Source organism: Dermacentor andersoni, chromosome 3, assembly GCF_023375885.2.
Source record: "Dermacentor andersoni chromosome 3, qqDerAnde1_hic_scaffold, whole genome shotgun sequence".
Taxonomy (NCBI): domain Eukaryota; kingdom Metazoa; phylum Arthropoda; class Arachnida; order Ixodida; family Ixodidae; genus Dermacentor; species Dermacentor andersoni.
In genome coordinates this window covers 194,937,871-194,956,546 of record NC_092816.1, presented here as the reverse complement: position 1 = coordinate 194,956,546, position 18,676 = coordinate 194,937,871, and the positions used below count along the sequence as shown (strand labels likewise).

Below are 18,676 nucleotides of genomic sequence, written 5' to 3'. Positions count from 1 at the left end.
TGTTGCATTAGGGATGCGCACGCCGATTTGTATGGACCCCACCGGCCCCGGCACGCTGGATTGTGACAAACACAGAATGAGCGTTGACGGTGGGGAAGCATGTATGTAGCTGTTTAGACTGCCTATGCCCAAGGTATCCTGACGTGGAAATGCAAAAACTGACGAAAAAAGTCGGACGTCGTTTCACTAAAACGCGCCCGGGTTTTTCTAATGCATCCGTCAGAAAGTTGATAGGAGGCGTCGGAAGTACCCTTAGCCACTACATTTGCCTTTTATATTGTTGCACGCATGACAGTATTCTACGATTTGGGTATGTGCCACATGCTATAGTGGGAAACGGGGTAATAGAGGTTTGAGAAAGGAGACGCTCGCGCAGCAATATCGGAAGCTCAGCTGGCGTTCAAAGTCTTCGGTTACGTCGCGTCCCAATAAACTTTCTCTTCGCAGAGAATAGCTCGTAACATAATGCGAAGGAGACTACAATGGTAGCTGTAACACCGGCATATGTCGATCACAGATGCACCATGTAGTAAAAAAAAATGGTTAGTAATAGAAGAAGAACATCTGTTTACAAATGCTCAATTTTTTTACCAGGGACATAGATAACATTACCAACGCTTGTTGCGCATTTAGGAGAATAGGCGCGATGCTTGCTTCAGTTTTCCACTAGGCCTGTAGGATCACATTGTGAGTCGATCGCAGCAATCAGATATACATGTGTTAGAGCTAAAATGTTTTACTATGAAAAAAAAAGGTAAATTGTTATGCAAATGAAATACTTTATTTAAATTCAATTAGGCAGTTGTACACGAAGAACAGAGACAAAGGCGCTGATCTTTCTCTATTAGATTTTGCAGAATACATCACCTTTTACATGTTATACAAACATAAAATGTAGCATACTTTTGGTTGTTCGAAAGAAGCACAGCACTAGAGAGATGGTCGGCTTCTATGAGCGATGAGGCAGCTGGCGTCGGAACGACGGTATTTGTAGGAAGGTCCGCACAACAAGTCAAAAATGAAGTGGCAGTGGGCATTTTCTTTCTCCAGGACCCTTTCAGCGATATACAACATACATCCTTTCTCTGAAAAAAAAGGCAAAAAATATAGAACATGAGCCACACATTCTTTTCAAAGTCACCAGTGCAGCGAAAGCACCTTAACACACATCAGCGTTTATCATGCTACATTAGGCAGAGAATAGCTGTTACCATATCGTATGCGGATAAGATAAAGAAATAACCGTTTATGTTTTCTTCACTAGAGATATCAACTTTTGTCTCAAAGCACTCCTCAAACAGAATTTCGCCCAACTACTGAAATTAAACATCACGAATACAATGGTATTGAGTGCATCTAGAGAAACAACAACTCAACACCGTTGCGATTGACTCATGCCCGAAAATGAAGATTAGGAAATTTATCAAGCAACGCGCTGGTACGGGCTAATTGATAATTCATACTGATCAATGTTTTAGCGCAGAATCAACAAAGAAGCGCATGTTCCGTTCGTGTCTCTCTATGCTTCCTTCTAGGTCATATGCTAAAAAAAACTGATAAGTAAGAAATTTCCGTAGCTGACCGTGGTCGTTTAGCTCACAATCAAAACTTATCATTTATCCGAGGTGTGCGAAATTATCTAAAACGATTTGGTTGTGTTGGTCTCATCCGTTAACTCAGAACCCACCTTTCCGGAGCTTCGGTTAAGGTCGTTTGAAACGCCCCTCATATGCTTCTTCAAGATTTTTGACTCTGCTGAGTATAGGAGATCAGTATAGAGGCTTCGTAATAATTTTGCCCAACGGAGATATCGCCAAGTACCCGAAAGTGTTTGCATTCACATTCCTTGGGAATGCGGCTACCGCAGCCGGTATCAAACGCACGACCTCGAGATCAGCCGCGCAGCGCCATAGTGACCGTACAACCGCGGCGGCTCACGTTTTCTAACGCTGATCACATCCGACTGATCCCGCCGCGCATGCGCAGTATTTTTGGCCTATATGCTCGCTCATCGTCCGCATGGAATATCAGTTTGGCCAGTTTGACCTCTCAGGTCAGCACAGTCATTTCGGGGCCGTATTCACAGAACTTGATTCGTGCACGCCTTGTGATCCACCTGGGCACGGTTAACACCTAGTGACTTTGCAACGGAAAGCGACAGTGAGATGACATCTATGGTAGCACAGGCTTCGGAGTGTTGTATTACACAAGAGATATCCTTCGTGCGTAAGCTTCCAGAAGGAAAGCTGGTGGAAACGAATAACATACAAATAAAGGTTTCGTCATTTTCTATGTATTTCCACCAAAAAAAAAAACCGTACTCCTCGGTATCAACCTGAACGCTCGAAATGCTTTTTTTTGTCAACTTAGACCATTCGAAATGTATTGCACAAAACAGGTGAACGTTCGGGAAGCCCAGAATTGCGGCGGTCCGGCTGATTCGATGTCGATACGTGAAGCCTGTATCGCGCACACCTCGAACTACCAGGGGTGGAAGCCGCCGCGGGGGTTTGGTTATGGTGTTGGGCTGCTAAGCACAAGGTCGCGGGATTGAATCCCAGCCACGGCGATAGCATTTTGATGGACGCAAAATGCGAAAACACCCGTGCAAGTTACACATAGGTGCGTGTTTAAGAACCCCAGGTTGTACCCAACTATGGCGTGCCTCACAATGAGATCGTGGTTTTTGCACGAAAGACCCCATAATTTACTTCTGTTTAGCCACGGAAGGAATACAGTAAGCTACGCTGTTCGCAAGCAATCTTTAGCAAAGTTTTTACGCTGAGATGAGGATGCAATCACTGTGGCAGCGCATTTAGCTTTCGGCGTCGTTTGAGAGCGAGGAAGGAGCAAATCGCGGATGAAAGGACAATAAATGAATGAAGCGTGGTCAACTGATAGCACGATCGCCCAAATGCATATTCAGTTGATGCCTTATTCTTACGGTAAACCACTGAGCACCCCTATTGGACAGCTCCCTTTCCCGGGCGGCTGCTACAGCGCCAAGCGCAACCGCGCTCGCCCGTTCACCGCACAACCGTCAAATGAATCGCTGCGGAAGTGTTACACTTTCTTCTCACATTTCTGCGAGAGAAAGGACTGATGATCACGTGGTGACATATGTGGAGCAGACTGAGACGCTCAGTCGGACCAATAGTTGCCCAGGCCTGCGAGGCTAACCTCGCCTGCATATGTCACCGCGACCCCAGAATTATAAAGCGATTGAATGCCTTTGTTTCGACACTAATTATGTAATTGGAAAACAAAGCTCCATATTATATACTTCTTAAGGTTTCAAGGAAAGGGGCCCAGCACCCGTACTTTCATAGGTATGCTATGGGGTCGTGCTGCACGCGGTTACAGTTGCGGTTCTAATGCCACGCATCCACTCAAAATAAGCTCCTTCGGCAGCTGGTACCGTCTGTGAAGTGCCGGTCGACGATGTCGTCGAGTGCCGGCCGACGACGAAACGCACGCTTCCTTCGCATAGGATCGCTGTCGAGGGCACAGAGAGCTATGAAAGTGAGAGAGAGAGAAAACTATAAATTAAAGGTAGGGGAGGCTAACCAGGACTGAGCCCGGTTGGCTACTCTACACTGGGGAAAGGGAAAGGGGACGGAAAGATTAAAAGAAGAGAAAGTCCACTGGAGATATCAGTAGTCGGTCACTCAGTCAGGATCGCAGACGCTGACTCAATCCGGTCGCTTTCAAATATCGCAGCAGCGCTTTTGTGGCTTTTTGTAGCTGCGATATGTGAGGCCATGGTACCAAGATTGTGTTCAAGGTGAACGGCTTTCCATCTAGCTGATTGAGAGCTGTGCAGAGGTCTTGCCTTTCATTTTCAAAAGATGGGTATTAGCACAGTAGGTGTTCTATGGTTTCCTCGACACCGCAGGCATTGCACTCGGCGCTATCAGCCATTCCAATCAGAAATGCATAAGCATTGGTGAATGCGACGCCTTAACGTAAGCGGCACAGCACTGTTTCCTCATTTCTCGGAAGACCTGGTAACAGCCGCAGTTGCATAGAGGGATCGAGGGAATGCAAGCGATGTTGAGTGATTTCAGGTGTGTGCCACTTCTCCAATGTCAAAGAGTGCGCTAGCTTCCCTAAGTGTTGGGCTGCGTCGGTCCGCGATAAAGGTATTGAAACAAGGGTTGCTCCTTTGTGTGCTTTTCTAGCAGCTTCGTCAGCGAGGTCGTTGCCGGAGATACCGCAATGACCAGGCAGCCACTGAAACACGACGTCGTGTCCTTTCGCGATCATGTGATGGTGCATTTCTCGTATCTCCGACGCGAGTTGTTCACATGACCCCCGACGAAGAGGTGCCAGAAGACGTTGTAAGGCCGCCTTCAAATCGCAGAATATAGCCCACCGATTAGCCGGTTGGTTATTAATATAATCAACGACACCTCGGAGGGCAACAAGCTCCGAACCGGTCGATGTTGTCAAGTGAGAAATCTTGTATTGGATGCTTAGTGATCGTGATGATATAACCATTGCACTGGTGGAGCTGGTCTGAGTGGAAGAGCCATCCGTATATATGTAGACTCGATCAAAGTAGAAAGCGTGCAAACAATCCAGAGCTGCTTGCCTCAAGGCCAAGGTAGGCAGGTCGGTCTTCTCTCTTATCCTTGGAACCGTAAGACGCACTTGAGGTTGTTTGAAACACCACGAAGCTGAGGTTGAACGTGCTGAGGGTGTGAAACCCGATGGTAAGGAGGCACGATGGATGCTGACCTTGTTGAAGAAGGACGCCTGGGGTGGTCGTTCTGGCAGGCACGCAAGAGAGCTTGTCTGCATCCGTGAAACATGACGAACATGGACTCTAAGCGTTTCGGTGCTAATGTAAGTCGTGATCGGATGGTCTTATGCCATTATAATGGTTCCAGCAGTTGAGGCGCTGCACGGTAGGCCTAGGCAAACACGTAGTGCCTGCGCCTGCAGGCTCTGAAGTTCTCGAAGATTTGACTTGCATGTTTTAGCTAGCACGGGGGAGCTATAGCGTAGGAATCCGATGAACAGTGCTCGATATAACTGTAGCATGGAGCCCACTGACGATCCCCATGTTTTTCCGGCGATGAACTTGAATACGTGAACAATAGATGTGAGCTTCTTTTTTTAGTGGGCAACACGAGGGCTCCAAATGAGGTCCCGGTCTACAATAATGCCCAAAAGCCGGTGATTTCTCTTGTAGGAGATAGGCTGACCATTGATGCATACTGGATAAGGAGTCATCACTTGTCGCGTAAAAGGGACTAACGCACATTTTTCTGTTGAGATGGTAAGGCCTTGTGTGTGAAGGTAGTCAGATGCCTGTGTTACTGCTTTCTGTAGCCGGGCGCGAGCCTGCAGGCGAGTGACCGCTGATGTCCACATGCAGATGTAGTCGGCGTAGATTGAAACACTCACTGTTTCCGGTAGGGATTCGGCCAGCCCAAGAAACGCGAGGTTGAAAAGAGTAGGGCTTAGAACACCGCCTTGGGGAACGCCTCGGCATGTGTAATGGTCGGTAGTCGGATGTACGAACAAGGACCTTTGTGTCAAGTAGTTACTGACCCATCGATATACTCGCCCTCCTAGTTCAATTCTGAAAAGTGTGTCTAGAATGGTTTGATGGGAAACGTTGTCGTAAGCGCCTTTCACATCAAGAAAGAATGCTACTTATAATCGCTTCCGAGAGTTTTGTTTTTGCACAGATGACACTAGATCAATGACACCGTCAATCGACGAACGACCGCGTCGAAATCCCGACATAGAGTCAGGGTAAATTTTGTGGTGTTCAAGGTACCATTCGAGACGCATGAGGATCATACGTTCCGTGAGCTTCAGGACGCAGCTAGCAAGAGCTATAGGCCGATAGGATGCCAGTTCGAGTGGTGACTGCTGCTTTTAGAAGCGGTACCAGGCGGCTGCGTTCCCATTCCTGTGGGACGACACCATCTTGCCATGACCTATTAAAAACGCTGAGGAGTTCTCTTCGTGATTCTTTGCCTAGGTGGCTCAAAGCAGTATATGTTATGCCATCGGGCCCTGGTGAAAACGAACACCTGCACAGCGCCATAGCAGCTTCTAACTCTTCCATAGAGAATGGAGCGTCCATACTTGCATCTCGTGGGCCGGGGATATTGCCTAGAGCCATGTCAGGAACTAAAACTGTGCCGCCGGCGACGTTCGCACAAAATTCCTCTGCGACGTCTATCTCACGGTGGTTTTGATAGAGAGCAAGGACGTTGAATGTTTGTCGTTGCTGCGGACTTGAGCAAAGACCCCGTAGGGTACGCCACACACGGGACAATGGCTTGCGGGGGTCTAGTGAGTCGCAAAAACATTTCCATCTTTGATCCGGTAGCTTATCCATTCGGCGTTTGATCTTCTTTTGCATGCACCGAGCTTCTCTGAGGTCAAGAATTGACTTCGTGCGCGTGTACCTCATTTCAGCTCAGCGACGTAGCGAACGAAGCCTTTCCAATGCAATGTCATTCTCTGCACGCTTTGATGGATGTGTGAAGCAGCGTATACAATCTTGCATAGCGTCTGCAATTATGTCTTTTAATCTGCGTGCAATATGTGTCTTGCATGTGTCTTCTACGCGATCGTGAAAGACTAACCAGTCCATTTGGCGAGAGACAACCGGTAATGCGGCGTCTAGTCCATCGATTCTCACATAGGTCGGAATATGATCACTTTCATGGGTTTCGATATCAGCGAACCACTGCACGCTCAAAGTCAGGCAACGTGACACCAAAGTCAAGTCAAGGCAGCTGCTGTACGTAGTTCGTCGCAGAAATTTCGGGCTTCCGTCATTCAGAAGACACAGATTGTGGCCTGATGCAAAGGATATTAGTGACCTGCCCCTCGAATTTATCCTGGAGCTTCCCCATATATGGTGGTGAGCGTTGAAGTCCCCTGTTATTATCCAAGGACCGGGAGTAGCAGCCATAGTATCTTCCAGTCTTTTTCTATCAAACTGACTTGTTGGGGAAAGGTACGCGCCAATAAGAGTAAAAGACAGCTTCTTCTTTTTCACAGTAACACAGGCGTATTGGTTACCGTCGTATGGCGCTACGTGTTGGAAAAAATACGTAAGGTCCTTGCGAATGTCAACCACAACCTTACTACTACTGACACACGTGTTTGAAACAAAAGATTCATATCCCGATAGTCTTATGAAGGCTGATAAGTTCGGTTCACAGATGACCAGTATAAAAAAATGGTTTTCAATTATGAACTGTCGAAAATCCGAAATACGGGACCTCAGGCCTCTCGCATTCCATTGGAATATGGAGGCACTTCTGACATCAACCCGGAACGATCGTTGTTGTTGTCGATGAGCCATGGTTCTGCTGTAGAAGTTCTCAAGTAGTCTTAAAAGAGGAATACAGAAGGAAGCCGACGCTTTCGGCACTCCCAAAATTACGATAGAACATCCCTATACATAGCACCCACAACAGTAAATTTCACTGCCTATCACACTTTGACGTCGTATCACCATGCATCGCTCCTTGGCTTCTGCTCTGCTGTTAAAACACGATGATGCCGCGCACTAAGTCAAGAGTTTATTTTTGCTAGTTATGGCGGGTGCATTCCGACAGAGGCGAAATGCACAAAGCCGCGTACACACAAATTTTGGAGACCGGTAATAAATCACAGGCTCGTGATTCCGAGGACTGAGGCCCCTATCTACGCTGTCTGTTGTAGCCCAAGTGGCACTTCATACAGGTCAAGGCTAACCAGTGAACATCAGCACGAAGCTCAGCGCCAAGCTTGCCATAAATTTACACCCTCATAAGAATGCACATTTCGGCGCACGTCAGCATACCGAAGAGCACCGTGCACGAAGCATACAGCGATTCAACATTGTAGTTGGTTTCGGATGAAATCAGTTCAAGTCGTCGATCTTGCGACACTGACGCACTTTGTTGAGTGTAATCACTGCACATATAGTACGATGCCAAATGGAGGGCAGTGGTATCCAAGCGGCACCCGATTAAAATGCGGCGTTGCAGTACGAAGCGAAGTGCGGCTCAAGAGCAACTTTCCGTTTAAATTCCGTACGAACCTTGGATGTTGTAAAACGTCATGAGCGTATTTTCATGTTCACGTCAGGACGGAGGCATCTAACAGCAATCTCTAACAACCCCACACCTGCGCTGGTTCCAAGGTATGCCTGCAAATTACCTGATTTCATTAACCCACCTCATTTACCACCATGCGCAACAGCGTTTCCTTTCGCCAGCACCCACTCTGTATTTCTAATCTACTACTCCTATCAATGAATCACGCGGCCGTCCTACCAGCTATTTTTCATCTTAATTCGAACTAAGACTTCCTCCGTTTCCTCTCCGATCTACACCGCTTTGTTCCTGTCTCTTAACGTTAAGCTTAATGTATTTCGTTCCATCGTCTGTTTGAGTGGTCCTTAACTTATTCTCAATCTTACTGGTTACCCACCGAATTTCTGCCCCATATGATAGTGCTTGAAGAGTGCAATGCTTGTGCACTTTCCTTTTCGACCACAGCGGTGAGCTCCCGGTCACGATTTGGTAATACCGGCTGTGTGTGCTTCCAGCCGTTTATATTATTCTATAAACTTCCGTCTAATGACGAGGGTTCCCTGTAATTCACTTAGGTAAGTTTAGTCTTGTGCATCCTCTAGAGGCTGGCTGTCGATCATAAATTCTTGTTCGATTGAAAAGTTATTAAATATTGCCTTTATCTTCTGCAAATCATTCTTCAACCTGCTCTTACACTTCCTCGGATAAGGTTCTCAATCAATTGTGCATTGTTTCCCCAGCAATGCCGAACAGGACAATGCCATCGGAAAGTTGAAGCTTGTTGAGCTCTTCAGCGTTGACCATCCCCTTGATTCTTCCCAGTTCCCACTCTAATAGCTTGAATGCTTCTTTAAGCATGTAATGAATATGATTGGAGAGATTGTGTCTCCTTGCCCGGCCCTTTTCTAGATAAGTATAATATGTGTGACATTATTCTTATGTGGCGAGCCGTATGCTGCAAGCACCACGGCCTTGGTGTGAAGTTCATTCCGTCCTTCAGTACAATTCATACGGTATGCATTTACACCGCTAATTACACACAAATGTCGTAGCATCGCCCTACACACTGAAATAATTTGCTTGAACTATGCGCCGCCGGAACAGCACCCAAGACAGCACAATTTGAGTAACTTAAATGCTGATTTCGCTTGCACATCGCGTTTTAGTGATCTCGATTAGCGTGTTACAGGCTTCACATTGTAGACTTCACGATACCAGGCCACTGTTGTTGGCTTTCATGTTGTCATGCATTTACGTTGTCCATACTACTGCGCAGCAGGTGCAGATCAGCGTAGGACTGCCGCTGGCTGGAAGAAAGCTTTTACGCTGAATTCATGAACGCCTGTTAACTGTTCCTTAAATGAGAGGAGGAAACTGTAGAAAGAAGATCGCACGAAGCGATTGACAGGCGTGAGCGATGTCGTTTTGCCCAGGACTGATGTTAGTGTGGGGTTTAGAATCAACATCAACAGCCTATCATATGAAGACGATGGCTGTCATCTGCTGTCGCTTTTTCTTTGTCGTCTGGTCTTCCCGTGGCAGGTAGCCTGAAAATGATGTGCCATAGTTACTAGGACGAACAAGACAAACGGAAGAAGGGTGGGACCGGACAGAGCGCTACTAGCGCTCTGTCCTGTCTGGTTTTTTTTTTTCGTTTCTCTTGTTTGCGCTAGTAACCGTGTCACAAAACCTGCATCAACACCAACTAGCCTCACTTACTGCGTTAATTAGCTTTTTAGAAACACAAAAAAATAAGAGCGTCTGTATGAGCGTTATGCTGCGTGCTTTTTTTCCACAACAAAGTGTCTCCAATGACACTCGTCAGTGTGGTTATATACATATAAATAAATGTGTGTGCGTGTGTGTGCGTGCGCGTGTGTGTGCGTGCGCGTGTGTGTGTGTGTGCGCGTGTGTGGGCGTGCGCGTGCGTGTGTGTGTGCGTGTGTGTGTGCGTGTGTGCGTGTGTGTGTGTGTGTGTATTCATGCGACCGTTCTCCGCTTCGTTCGTGAGGTTAATCTTATATCAGAGGTTCACTGTTGTTCAAGCTGTCCACCTGATTTTGGTATCAAAGGTGGTAGGTGGTATTATTTGCCATTTTTATTCATGTCATCATATCGATTTCCCGCTTTATATCATAGAGAGTATTGCAATCCGTCGCACGCATACGTTGCTTCATACTGTAAGCCACCGAATAGGAAAAACCGTAGGCACGGACACTAGGTCGCTTCTATGTAGTGCTGAATTGAAACTATACGCAATAAAATAGAACGCTGTGGCTAAAAGCATGGAAGATGACAAACTAATATTGCAACAACAGCACTTTTATGATTAGAAGCGCTTAGACGATTTCTCGTTATTTAATTTCGCATGGAGGATAATAGCCTCAAAGCGCTGGAAAAAATTATTCGCGGCCCTTTGAGCAGGAAAAAGCTTAAACTATTAAAAAATATGATAGAAGTGCTCATAACCGATCAGTTCCAAACTTGACCAGTGTCAGGGACGGACACTTCTGTTTGCTAACACCCAATAGAGCATAATGACCAGCATAAAAATTCAGGCTATCGGCACGCATGCAGAAACACAGCCTACCAGACATTATGCAGATGTTCGCCGCGCAGCATTAAGGCTGCTGCCTTCCACAGCAGCTCAAGGTCAATACAGTTATGCGCTGAAACAGTTCAATATACTTTGAGACGAAAAATCAGAGCGCTCCGCAGAGATATAAGCAGACGCCATCCTCGGCTATCAAATGTTGCCTGTGGCCAATCTGCCGTAACAGAGCGTTCCAACGCTGACTCGCGCCAGTTCGAGCGCCGCAGACAGACATAATTCTGTTCGTAGGCCTGCTACATCCCTATCGTAGAAATTCCTTCTTAATCGTAATCTGCGACGGCTGTTTATGTCTTGTGAACCGACTTACGCTTACTATTGGCAGAAGCACTGAAGTTATCCCCGTGGCTGCCGTTACATACGCGCGTTTTTCCCCACTACGTTCGCTCGTCTTTGTAGCTGCGGGCATCGCAAGCTTCCTTTCTTAAGAAAACCTTTAGCTTTATGAATATGATTTTTGCGTCACATATTTTTACTCCACATTTCGTGCGTAAGTTTGCTTAGTGAATTTCGCTTCAGATATGCAACATTTTTGACGTGGCAAAAACAGTCCGTTAACTTGGCTGCCTTGACGGTGAAGAAAGATTACGCAGGATGCCCTCGTTGCCCCTGCATTTAATATGGTCGTGCGTTTTCGCAACGTACACTATGCATCGACGAAGGGATGGCAACGGTATGTAGCTCAGAAAACCGTCCCTACGTTTCTTAACTATATTTTGTCTTCCATGTCAGGTGCATGCTCGTTATCGCGAACGATGACGGCGGTTCCTATTCTTATGCATGTTTTCCCCATTACCAAAACTAGCAAGTAGCAATAGGAATTTTGGCCTATAGAAAAGCAGAGGGTACTATGCATGTTATTGAGAACAGCTTACCTTTTTTAAAGTTTTCAGTTGCATATACCTTGCAGGTATCGCAGTCGTTGTATAAAACTTGGAATTTGTGCAGGTCACCTGAGAAAAAATGATTAGTGCTTTGTAAAAGGAGCTTCATAGGAGCGCACATGCGTGAATGGTCATAATCGCTCAGCCCACGTTCTCGTGAACACGGAAGACACCAGTTACGCGCCCGCTGAACTAGAATGTTATATAATGTTAACGTATCTAAACTTAGAGCGCAGCAAAAGATGATAGGCGAAAAAAGGGACACAACACATCCAATCTTCTTTTATTGGCTTTTAACGAGGTCAATGTTTCCATAGATTAATGCAATACCAACAAGCCCACCTATCCATAGGAATTGATATTTAAGGTGTTCATTGAGTGCATAAGGCAAGGCGGGTGACATAAGACGCGTTGTGACCGTCTAACGTTGCGAGCCGCAACCTCCATCCGCCTATGAAAAATTGTTGATGCGCATGGCTGACCGGAATTTCTTTTTCGCTACTTTTGTGCTCCGGAGAAACAGACGCCACCCCGGGCAATCTAGTCATTATGGCAACACCGAGAGTTAGCTTGGCCCGCCCCATATCACCTACAAATTAAGGACTGGTCCACTCTAGTAGCTAGGGCTTGAGTCGATCTACGTGGACAGTCTCACAACCGCCGCGATGCTGTTCAAGAGAGGGAAACAGGTTCTACGACTTAGCTCGCGTGGAGGTTTGCGTACCCACACGGTAAGTGCCATGGCATATGGAGAGGAACTTAGAGGAAAGGCTAGGAGCTACAGGCAGAATCCACAGCCAAACCAGAGTCAGAATAGAAGGTTGGAGTGTCAGGCCAAGCACTACATCGGTTCTGGTGGGACCGATTTTCCATCGTAACGCAACGAGCAAGCTTTCTGAATTCTTCATCATGCTGCGCAGCTTGAGACAGAGGAAAAATGGCAGGAACAAGAGTAACTTGATAAGCGAGCAGTAGGAAAGCAGCGTGTGAACACGCAATGCGACGAGAGGAGACGAGATGGTAACAACGCTGATAAAAAAAAGAAATTACAGGAATTTACAGAATTGCCTGCTAATGCGTAGCATTCTTTGGTTCGGCTCATACTTCTTTTTCCTATGTTTAGCCTCGTAAGTGCTTTTCTTGCCCTGTTGACCTACGAGAAATTTCACGCTGGCACAACCCCATATTTATGTTGACCGAATCCAAATTTTAAATTGCCCCATCCACAAATTTAGCTTGGCCCGCCCCATATCACCTACAAATTAAGGACTGGTCCACTCTAGTAGCTTCCATAACCGTTTTTAATGTAAGTAAAATTTTATATATATAGTACCATTTCTGAGGCTTTTGTGTATTCTTCAAATGCTTGTTTTGCGCCATATGAATAACTGGATTTACTATCCATGTAAAGGCAGGAGTTACAGATCGTACCGTTTCGTTGGTGTGTTTTCTTCCTCTATGTTGGCTATTTACGTATCTTTGTAGGGTTCTTTATTGTCAGAATGATTTTCATATCAGCAGACATTATCATCCTTTGACCAAAAATAAAAACAATTTATTCTTTATGAACAAGCTGGCGATACACTGTACTGAGGATTGGTCCATGTAGGCATCGCCATTCCGCAGACCACAGCGAATCTCATCATCCTCTGTACGATACGAATTTTGAGCCTATGTTTCCTTCCGTCCAAACGAACAATTAAAGGATCCCACAGGAGGTGCTGAGCGCTGAGTGACAGCGGGCAAGACTAACTTTTTATCTTTTCAATATATTTCAGTTTTCCTTTCCCCCTATCAGTCTATACCACGATTCTTTCTCTCGCTCTAGAACTCCTCTGTTCTTGCTATTTTTCATTCTTACGAACTGTCGTAGCCATTTCGCGTTAACAGCCGTCGTGTCTACACACTCACTAATTGATATTGATTTGCTTCTGATGTAGATTGATTGATCGAAGCATGGGATTTAACAACAAGATAACAATATGCTGGCTATGATAGATGCCGAAGTGAAGAATCCTATACTAATTTGACCACATGTGTCTGTTTAAAATGCACGAATAGTACGGTATACGAAAATGTTTGCATTCAGTCGCATTGGAATAGTGTTGCCGCGGCAGCGAAATAAAAAGCGACCACGTGGCAATAAGCAGAGCTCCATAGTGAGCAAGCCTTCGCCAAGGATACTGCTGATTTAGACATCGCGCACTGAGCCTTTAGTTCAAAGCTCATGATCCAGCATTCTTTACTAACTTAATCTCGGAGAGGTTGGCACGCCACCAACGTGCCGGGCGTTCATGTAACTCGACTCCACAACAGGATCCTTGGTAGTGATATTATTTGTATCCCACTATTTTTCATGTTTTATTTGGGCGCTACCCACGCTTTCCCCAACACCCAATAAAACTGGCAAAATAGTTTCTGCTATTCAAGCACTTCTTGTTTCGAGGAATCGGTAACGCACGATACGCATTTTCAAGAGCAGTAGTACAGAATTACTCAGACGCCCTGCACTATGGTGTCTTCCATGTAGCACCCGTTCAGTAAGCACTCAACTTCTACTAGCGGAACTTTTGTTTAGAAAAGCTTTCATTTTGCCATTGAAATACGCTTTGCTCTTCGATACATACGTTAGTCTTTACTATTTTTCATTACTATGTTAACGTGCACCAATAGATGACCAAGAAGAATCCAATAATAACATTCTCTAACCTTGTGTGCCTAAGTATGCAAAAAGTAATAAGCCAAATATATTCCGGTTCAACAAAGTACATTTTGTCTGTCCGGTCTTGGCGGCCATAGAGGATTATTTTTACCGTCAGGAAGGTGTCTTGCATAGATGACTTGCTTAGAATGCCGATTGCCAGTAGATTCATGCCTGCTGAGGACGTACCTGCACGAGTGAAAGAAAAAAAAAAGATGTATCGCTATTAGCAAATATTCCTGCCTTGTACCCGCTGGGGAGTTGTCTTGAAAACAACAGAATAATTGTTTCACATCTATTTAATATGTCGACTTCTATGTTACCGCAATTTGCATGGATGGTAAGTAACAGAATAAATGTTCTACATTTCTATAATACGCTTCGGATACATTATCAAAATTAGCGTGGAAGAAAGGCAAAAGGATAAGGGTTCGACATTTCTCAAATACGGTTCATTATGCCTAACGAGAATTTCTTTACACGAGCTGATTTGCCGGTCCCAGATTTGTAGAAGGTGAATTTCTCGAATTCAAATGACTTCAGATGTTCAAAAAGGTTCTTTTTGTGTGTTCTTCAAGGCGGGGGGTGGGGGGAGGGCCTCGCAGATTTTCTGGCATTGTACATGTTAGCGTTAAGGCAGCATGCCTTACCAATATCAGCTTCATTCTTTCTAGAATGAAGCTTGCATTAGGCATTCATTGTTTCTTCTTTTATTTTTATGCGTTTTTATTGCTATTGTACTATGCTTAGCTTAGGGAATCATTTCCTCATATTGTACATGCTACTCAGCACATATTCCCTCCCGAATAAATTATTGCAGGTTGTTTCATTTTTTTCTTTTTCATTTGCTAAAACTGCGCTAGTATTACTTGTCAACTTGGAAGTATGTCTGCTTTGATTTTTTATTCTATGCAGATTCGGAATGTTAATTTTGCATTTTTTACTGTTCTGCTAGTGTATGCCAAATTTGATGGTCAGTGGGCGCTTCTAAGTCCAATTTCGAGGCCTTTTGTCCGCTACCCAGAACACCAATCTCTCCTGACATTGACTGATCAAAGGCTCCACTAATAATTTCAATGCTTTGCAAGAAAAGAAAGCCGCGCAATAGGAAATAGAAAAAAACCATGCACATTCCAACACCAAAAGCGTTCTGTCTCTTGAAACGAGCATGTCGTCTATCGCGTGCCGTTGTATTGCGGACGGGAATAGATTGGACAGACTGGCAGATGCATAAACACGAGACTTAAGGAGCACAAGAAAAATATAAGTGACGGCAATCAGGGCCAGCTTAGCTTACACTGCCGTAAATGTGGTAAGTCTATGCGTCGTCGTACCAATCCATGCGTGCCTAAGTTCAAAAAAAGCGGGATTGTTTCTCGACATGATGATCAGTGCGTCAGAGAAATAAACGAGGCTGTCAGGATTGCTCGTGCCGGGGAGGGGTGCGTAAGCATACCACCACTTACAGTGACCAAGGAAGAGCTAAAGGTTATATGTGGTTGGCGATTAGGAGCTTGGTTATATTATCTTGTGACATTCATACTCATTGTTGCTGCTTTTCTTTCTTTTTCTTTTTTTGGTTCTGTTTCCTGCTGGCGCTTCATATGTGTACATATGCCTAGCATCGTGAGTAAAATAAACAATTGGAAGTCAGCGCTCTTTTCACTCGGTCTCTATAGTCCTCCCTTATTTATTTTTCGCGTTGTTACATAAGTGGCAATGAGACAACCAGCCCAGCAAGCAACCATTCTTCTAGCCAAGCTGTTGAACGAAAACAACAACAGTAAAAGCGTAAAAACGCGGTGCCAGACACAATTTTAATACTGATGTGCTCGGTCCCCAGAGGTCTGACGACAGAACGCCTTGAGTTTTAAAACTTTATCTTGCACAATGTTCTTTTTTTCGTTGAATAGCTTGGCTAACGTTAACCGACTCACCCTACATGATATATAGTAGCAATTCGACAGCAAATCGAGAATGATTCGCATTGCGTAGGTGTCATTTTGTTTTAGTCAGTTGAAATCTTAATGCGATTAGCATTCCTAGGGTACTTGACACACTTCCCGGTAGCTACCTGACGATGTGAGAGACCGTTATCCCGCCACTTTGGGCCAGTGGGTTGTACATGGTTTGATGGATACAACCGAACTGCGCTGAAGAAACTACATTCCGAACGAAGCATGGGATCAACTTGGGCCCCTGGATATGTTCCATTGGTTTTGTGCGGCTCTTTAATAGACCCCTCTGACAAAATTGCGCACCTGGGTATCGGACACTGGGTATGCTACGCTCATCAACGAACCTTTTTGAAGCCAACTTTGATCACTAGGAATGTTTCACTGTGTATGTGTCAATGGGTATGTGGCGCTCTCGAACGACAAAACCGAAATTCCTTCTAAAGTTTAACCCTTGCCATATGCAATCGAAACCACATTATATAAGGCAATCTTGTCTGAATACATTTTCAAAGAAGCACCACTGGCGGACTCGGGGGGTGCTGTGTGTACAATAGTGCAGTGTGTTAAGTGCGCACCGCGAGAAAAGAGCCGGGCTGCATGGGCTTCTTTAACATGATGCACTTCGGCGTTCGCAACACAGTGACTCGGTGAATTGCTGCAATGCTCGTAACGTTAACGTCAAAATTTGTGAGGTGCCTTCTGCCGTAACTTTCCTTAATGCCCATGGAGACAGGTGCTCATACTTACGAAGTTCCATTCGGTTCATACTGAAGCAGTGATAAAGTCGCGCCGTTGGGAAGCGCTGTGACGACAGTAAACCGCCAACACGTCGCGTTACTGTGCAGCTCGAATAAATCCACCGAGGTGTAAGTCATGTACCAGGCCTCCTGCACCACGGCGCACTGCGAAACGAGTAAAACAAGAAAAGGGAAAATTTCGTCATTCTTGCTTTGTGGCTATGGCGTCCTGCCGACACTTGTAAAACTGCTGGGGGTAGGTAGGCTGCTAAATAACAATATACAGCCTTAGAAAGGGAAAATTCGGGCGTAGGTTGATTGCTAACTACGTCGGCAAGTGAGCGGCCTAAAATCTTGGAACTGATGTTACTGCACGACCATAGTATCCAGCTTTTCTAGACAGGAGGGTTTAGTTCGCGTGAGTGCTACCACGTGGTGTACTGAGCTTAAACTTTTCAAACTTCCCCCGGTGACACGGTGATGACGTCAACAAATTAAAAATAAAATAATTATTAACTTTTCGTGTGCACTGAACTTCGCAACGCCGCGAAGCTCGACCGCACGTGGTATTCGTGCGAAATCGTTTATTAAGTAAAATTGATTGTGAGCGATCTTTACAAGCCTCCATCGAATATGTGTCACGTGCAATTTTATAGACTCAAGACGCCTTGTGAAATGAGGAAATGTTCATATTATTTTATGTAGATGATCATTGCGCGCCTTCTGTGCATTCATCCAACGTTGTGGCACCAGGTAAGCAGCAGTAGTTCCCGTAGGAAGCTCCACCAGACGACGTCAGCTAGTGCGTGTAGAGGTGAAGCATGTGAAAGTGGTGAATGAGTGCCAATACAAACAAAAGCAGTTCGATTTTTTATACCCGGCGTAGAAAATGCCCCACTCATCCCGAACAATACCATACATACCACGAAAACATTCTCTTTCGAAGCATTCCCCTCTTCCCAAGCCTTACTTCCTGCACTTTATTAGCCCGAATACACGCGCTACTGTGCGTTTCCTGAACTTGGCTACAACCGACGCGATAGTACGCTACGAATACACAGACGTGGCAACAACGCAGGCTCTCAACGAGACCATGCTGGACGCTCGCAGAATTCTTTCTTCTTGCACTCAAGACAAAAGTGCGGGTGCCAAGTATGTGTTCATTCGTTAAGAAGACAGAATTTTGTAGTTACAATTCCTGACGTTTGAGCTCCTTGGCGTTACCTTTCGCGTGTTCTGCCGGCGCAAGCAACACGCTCTCGTGTTATCACTCTTGGTACTTGCTCGTCGCGTTTTCGATGAGCGTGAGTACCGAAACAAGACAAATTGTTGTGGGGCCATAAAAATTGCCACAAACTTGTCGCAGTAAGATTCAGTATGCGCCAACCTGTCACCACGGCCGAGCTGCTCTTCGCTGCATCACGACAGGCGCGGCGAGCGTGCCTCGTAAAACAAAAAGAAAGTACCGAAAATAATTTTAAACAATGTTTGGCGTCAGAGAAAGCTCCATGAACTTGTCGGTGCATTAAAGCGCGATACTTAACTGCGCACCACGGCCGAGCTGCTTTTCGTTAACCGCGTCACAGGGCCAGGCGCGTCCCCTACGCTTGAAAAGTACCCCCAAAAAGTAACGAAATTAGTTACAATAATGTTGAGGGTCAGAGAAAGCGCCAAAACTTGTCCCACTAAGATTCAGTGCGCGCTAAACTGCGTCACAGTTCCCTGTGC

General features: G+C 45.6%; 1 protein-coding gene across 1 annotated transcript in view; it reads right to left on the bottom strand.

Moving 5' to 3' along the window:
- Nucleotides 1–759: 759 nt before the first annotated feature.
- The window catches only part of LOC129382926 (uncharacterized), a 69,563-nt gene continuing 51,646 nt past the window's right edge, over nucleotides 760–18,676 (bottom strand). The window contains exons 3-6 of the mRNA XM_055067144.2: nucleotides 16,959–17,113; nucleotides 14,366–14,442; nucleotides 11,544–11,621; nucleotides 760–1,085 (exon numbers count right to left, since the gene is read on the bottom strand). Coding sequence (XP_054923119.1) covers nucleotides 931–1,085; nucleotides 11,544–11,621; nucleotides 14,366–14,442; nucleotides 16,959–17,113 — 465 coding nt within the window. The 3' untranslated portion in view covers nucleotides 760–930. The remainder of the gene's footprint in view (nucleotides 1,086–11,543; nucleotides 11,622–14,365; nucleotides 14,443–16,958; nucleotides 17,114–18,676) is intronic.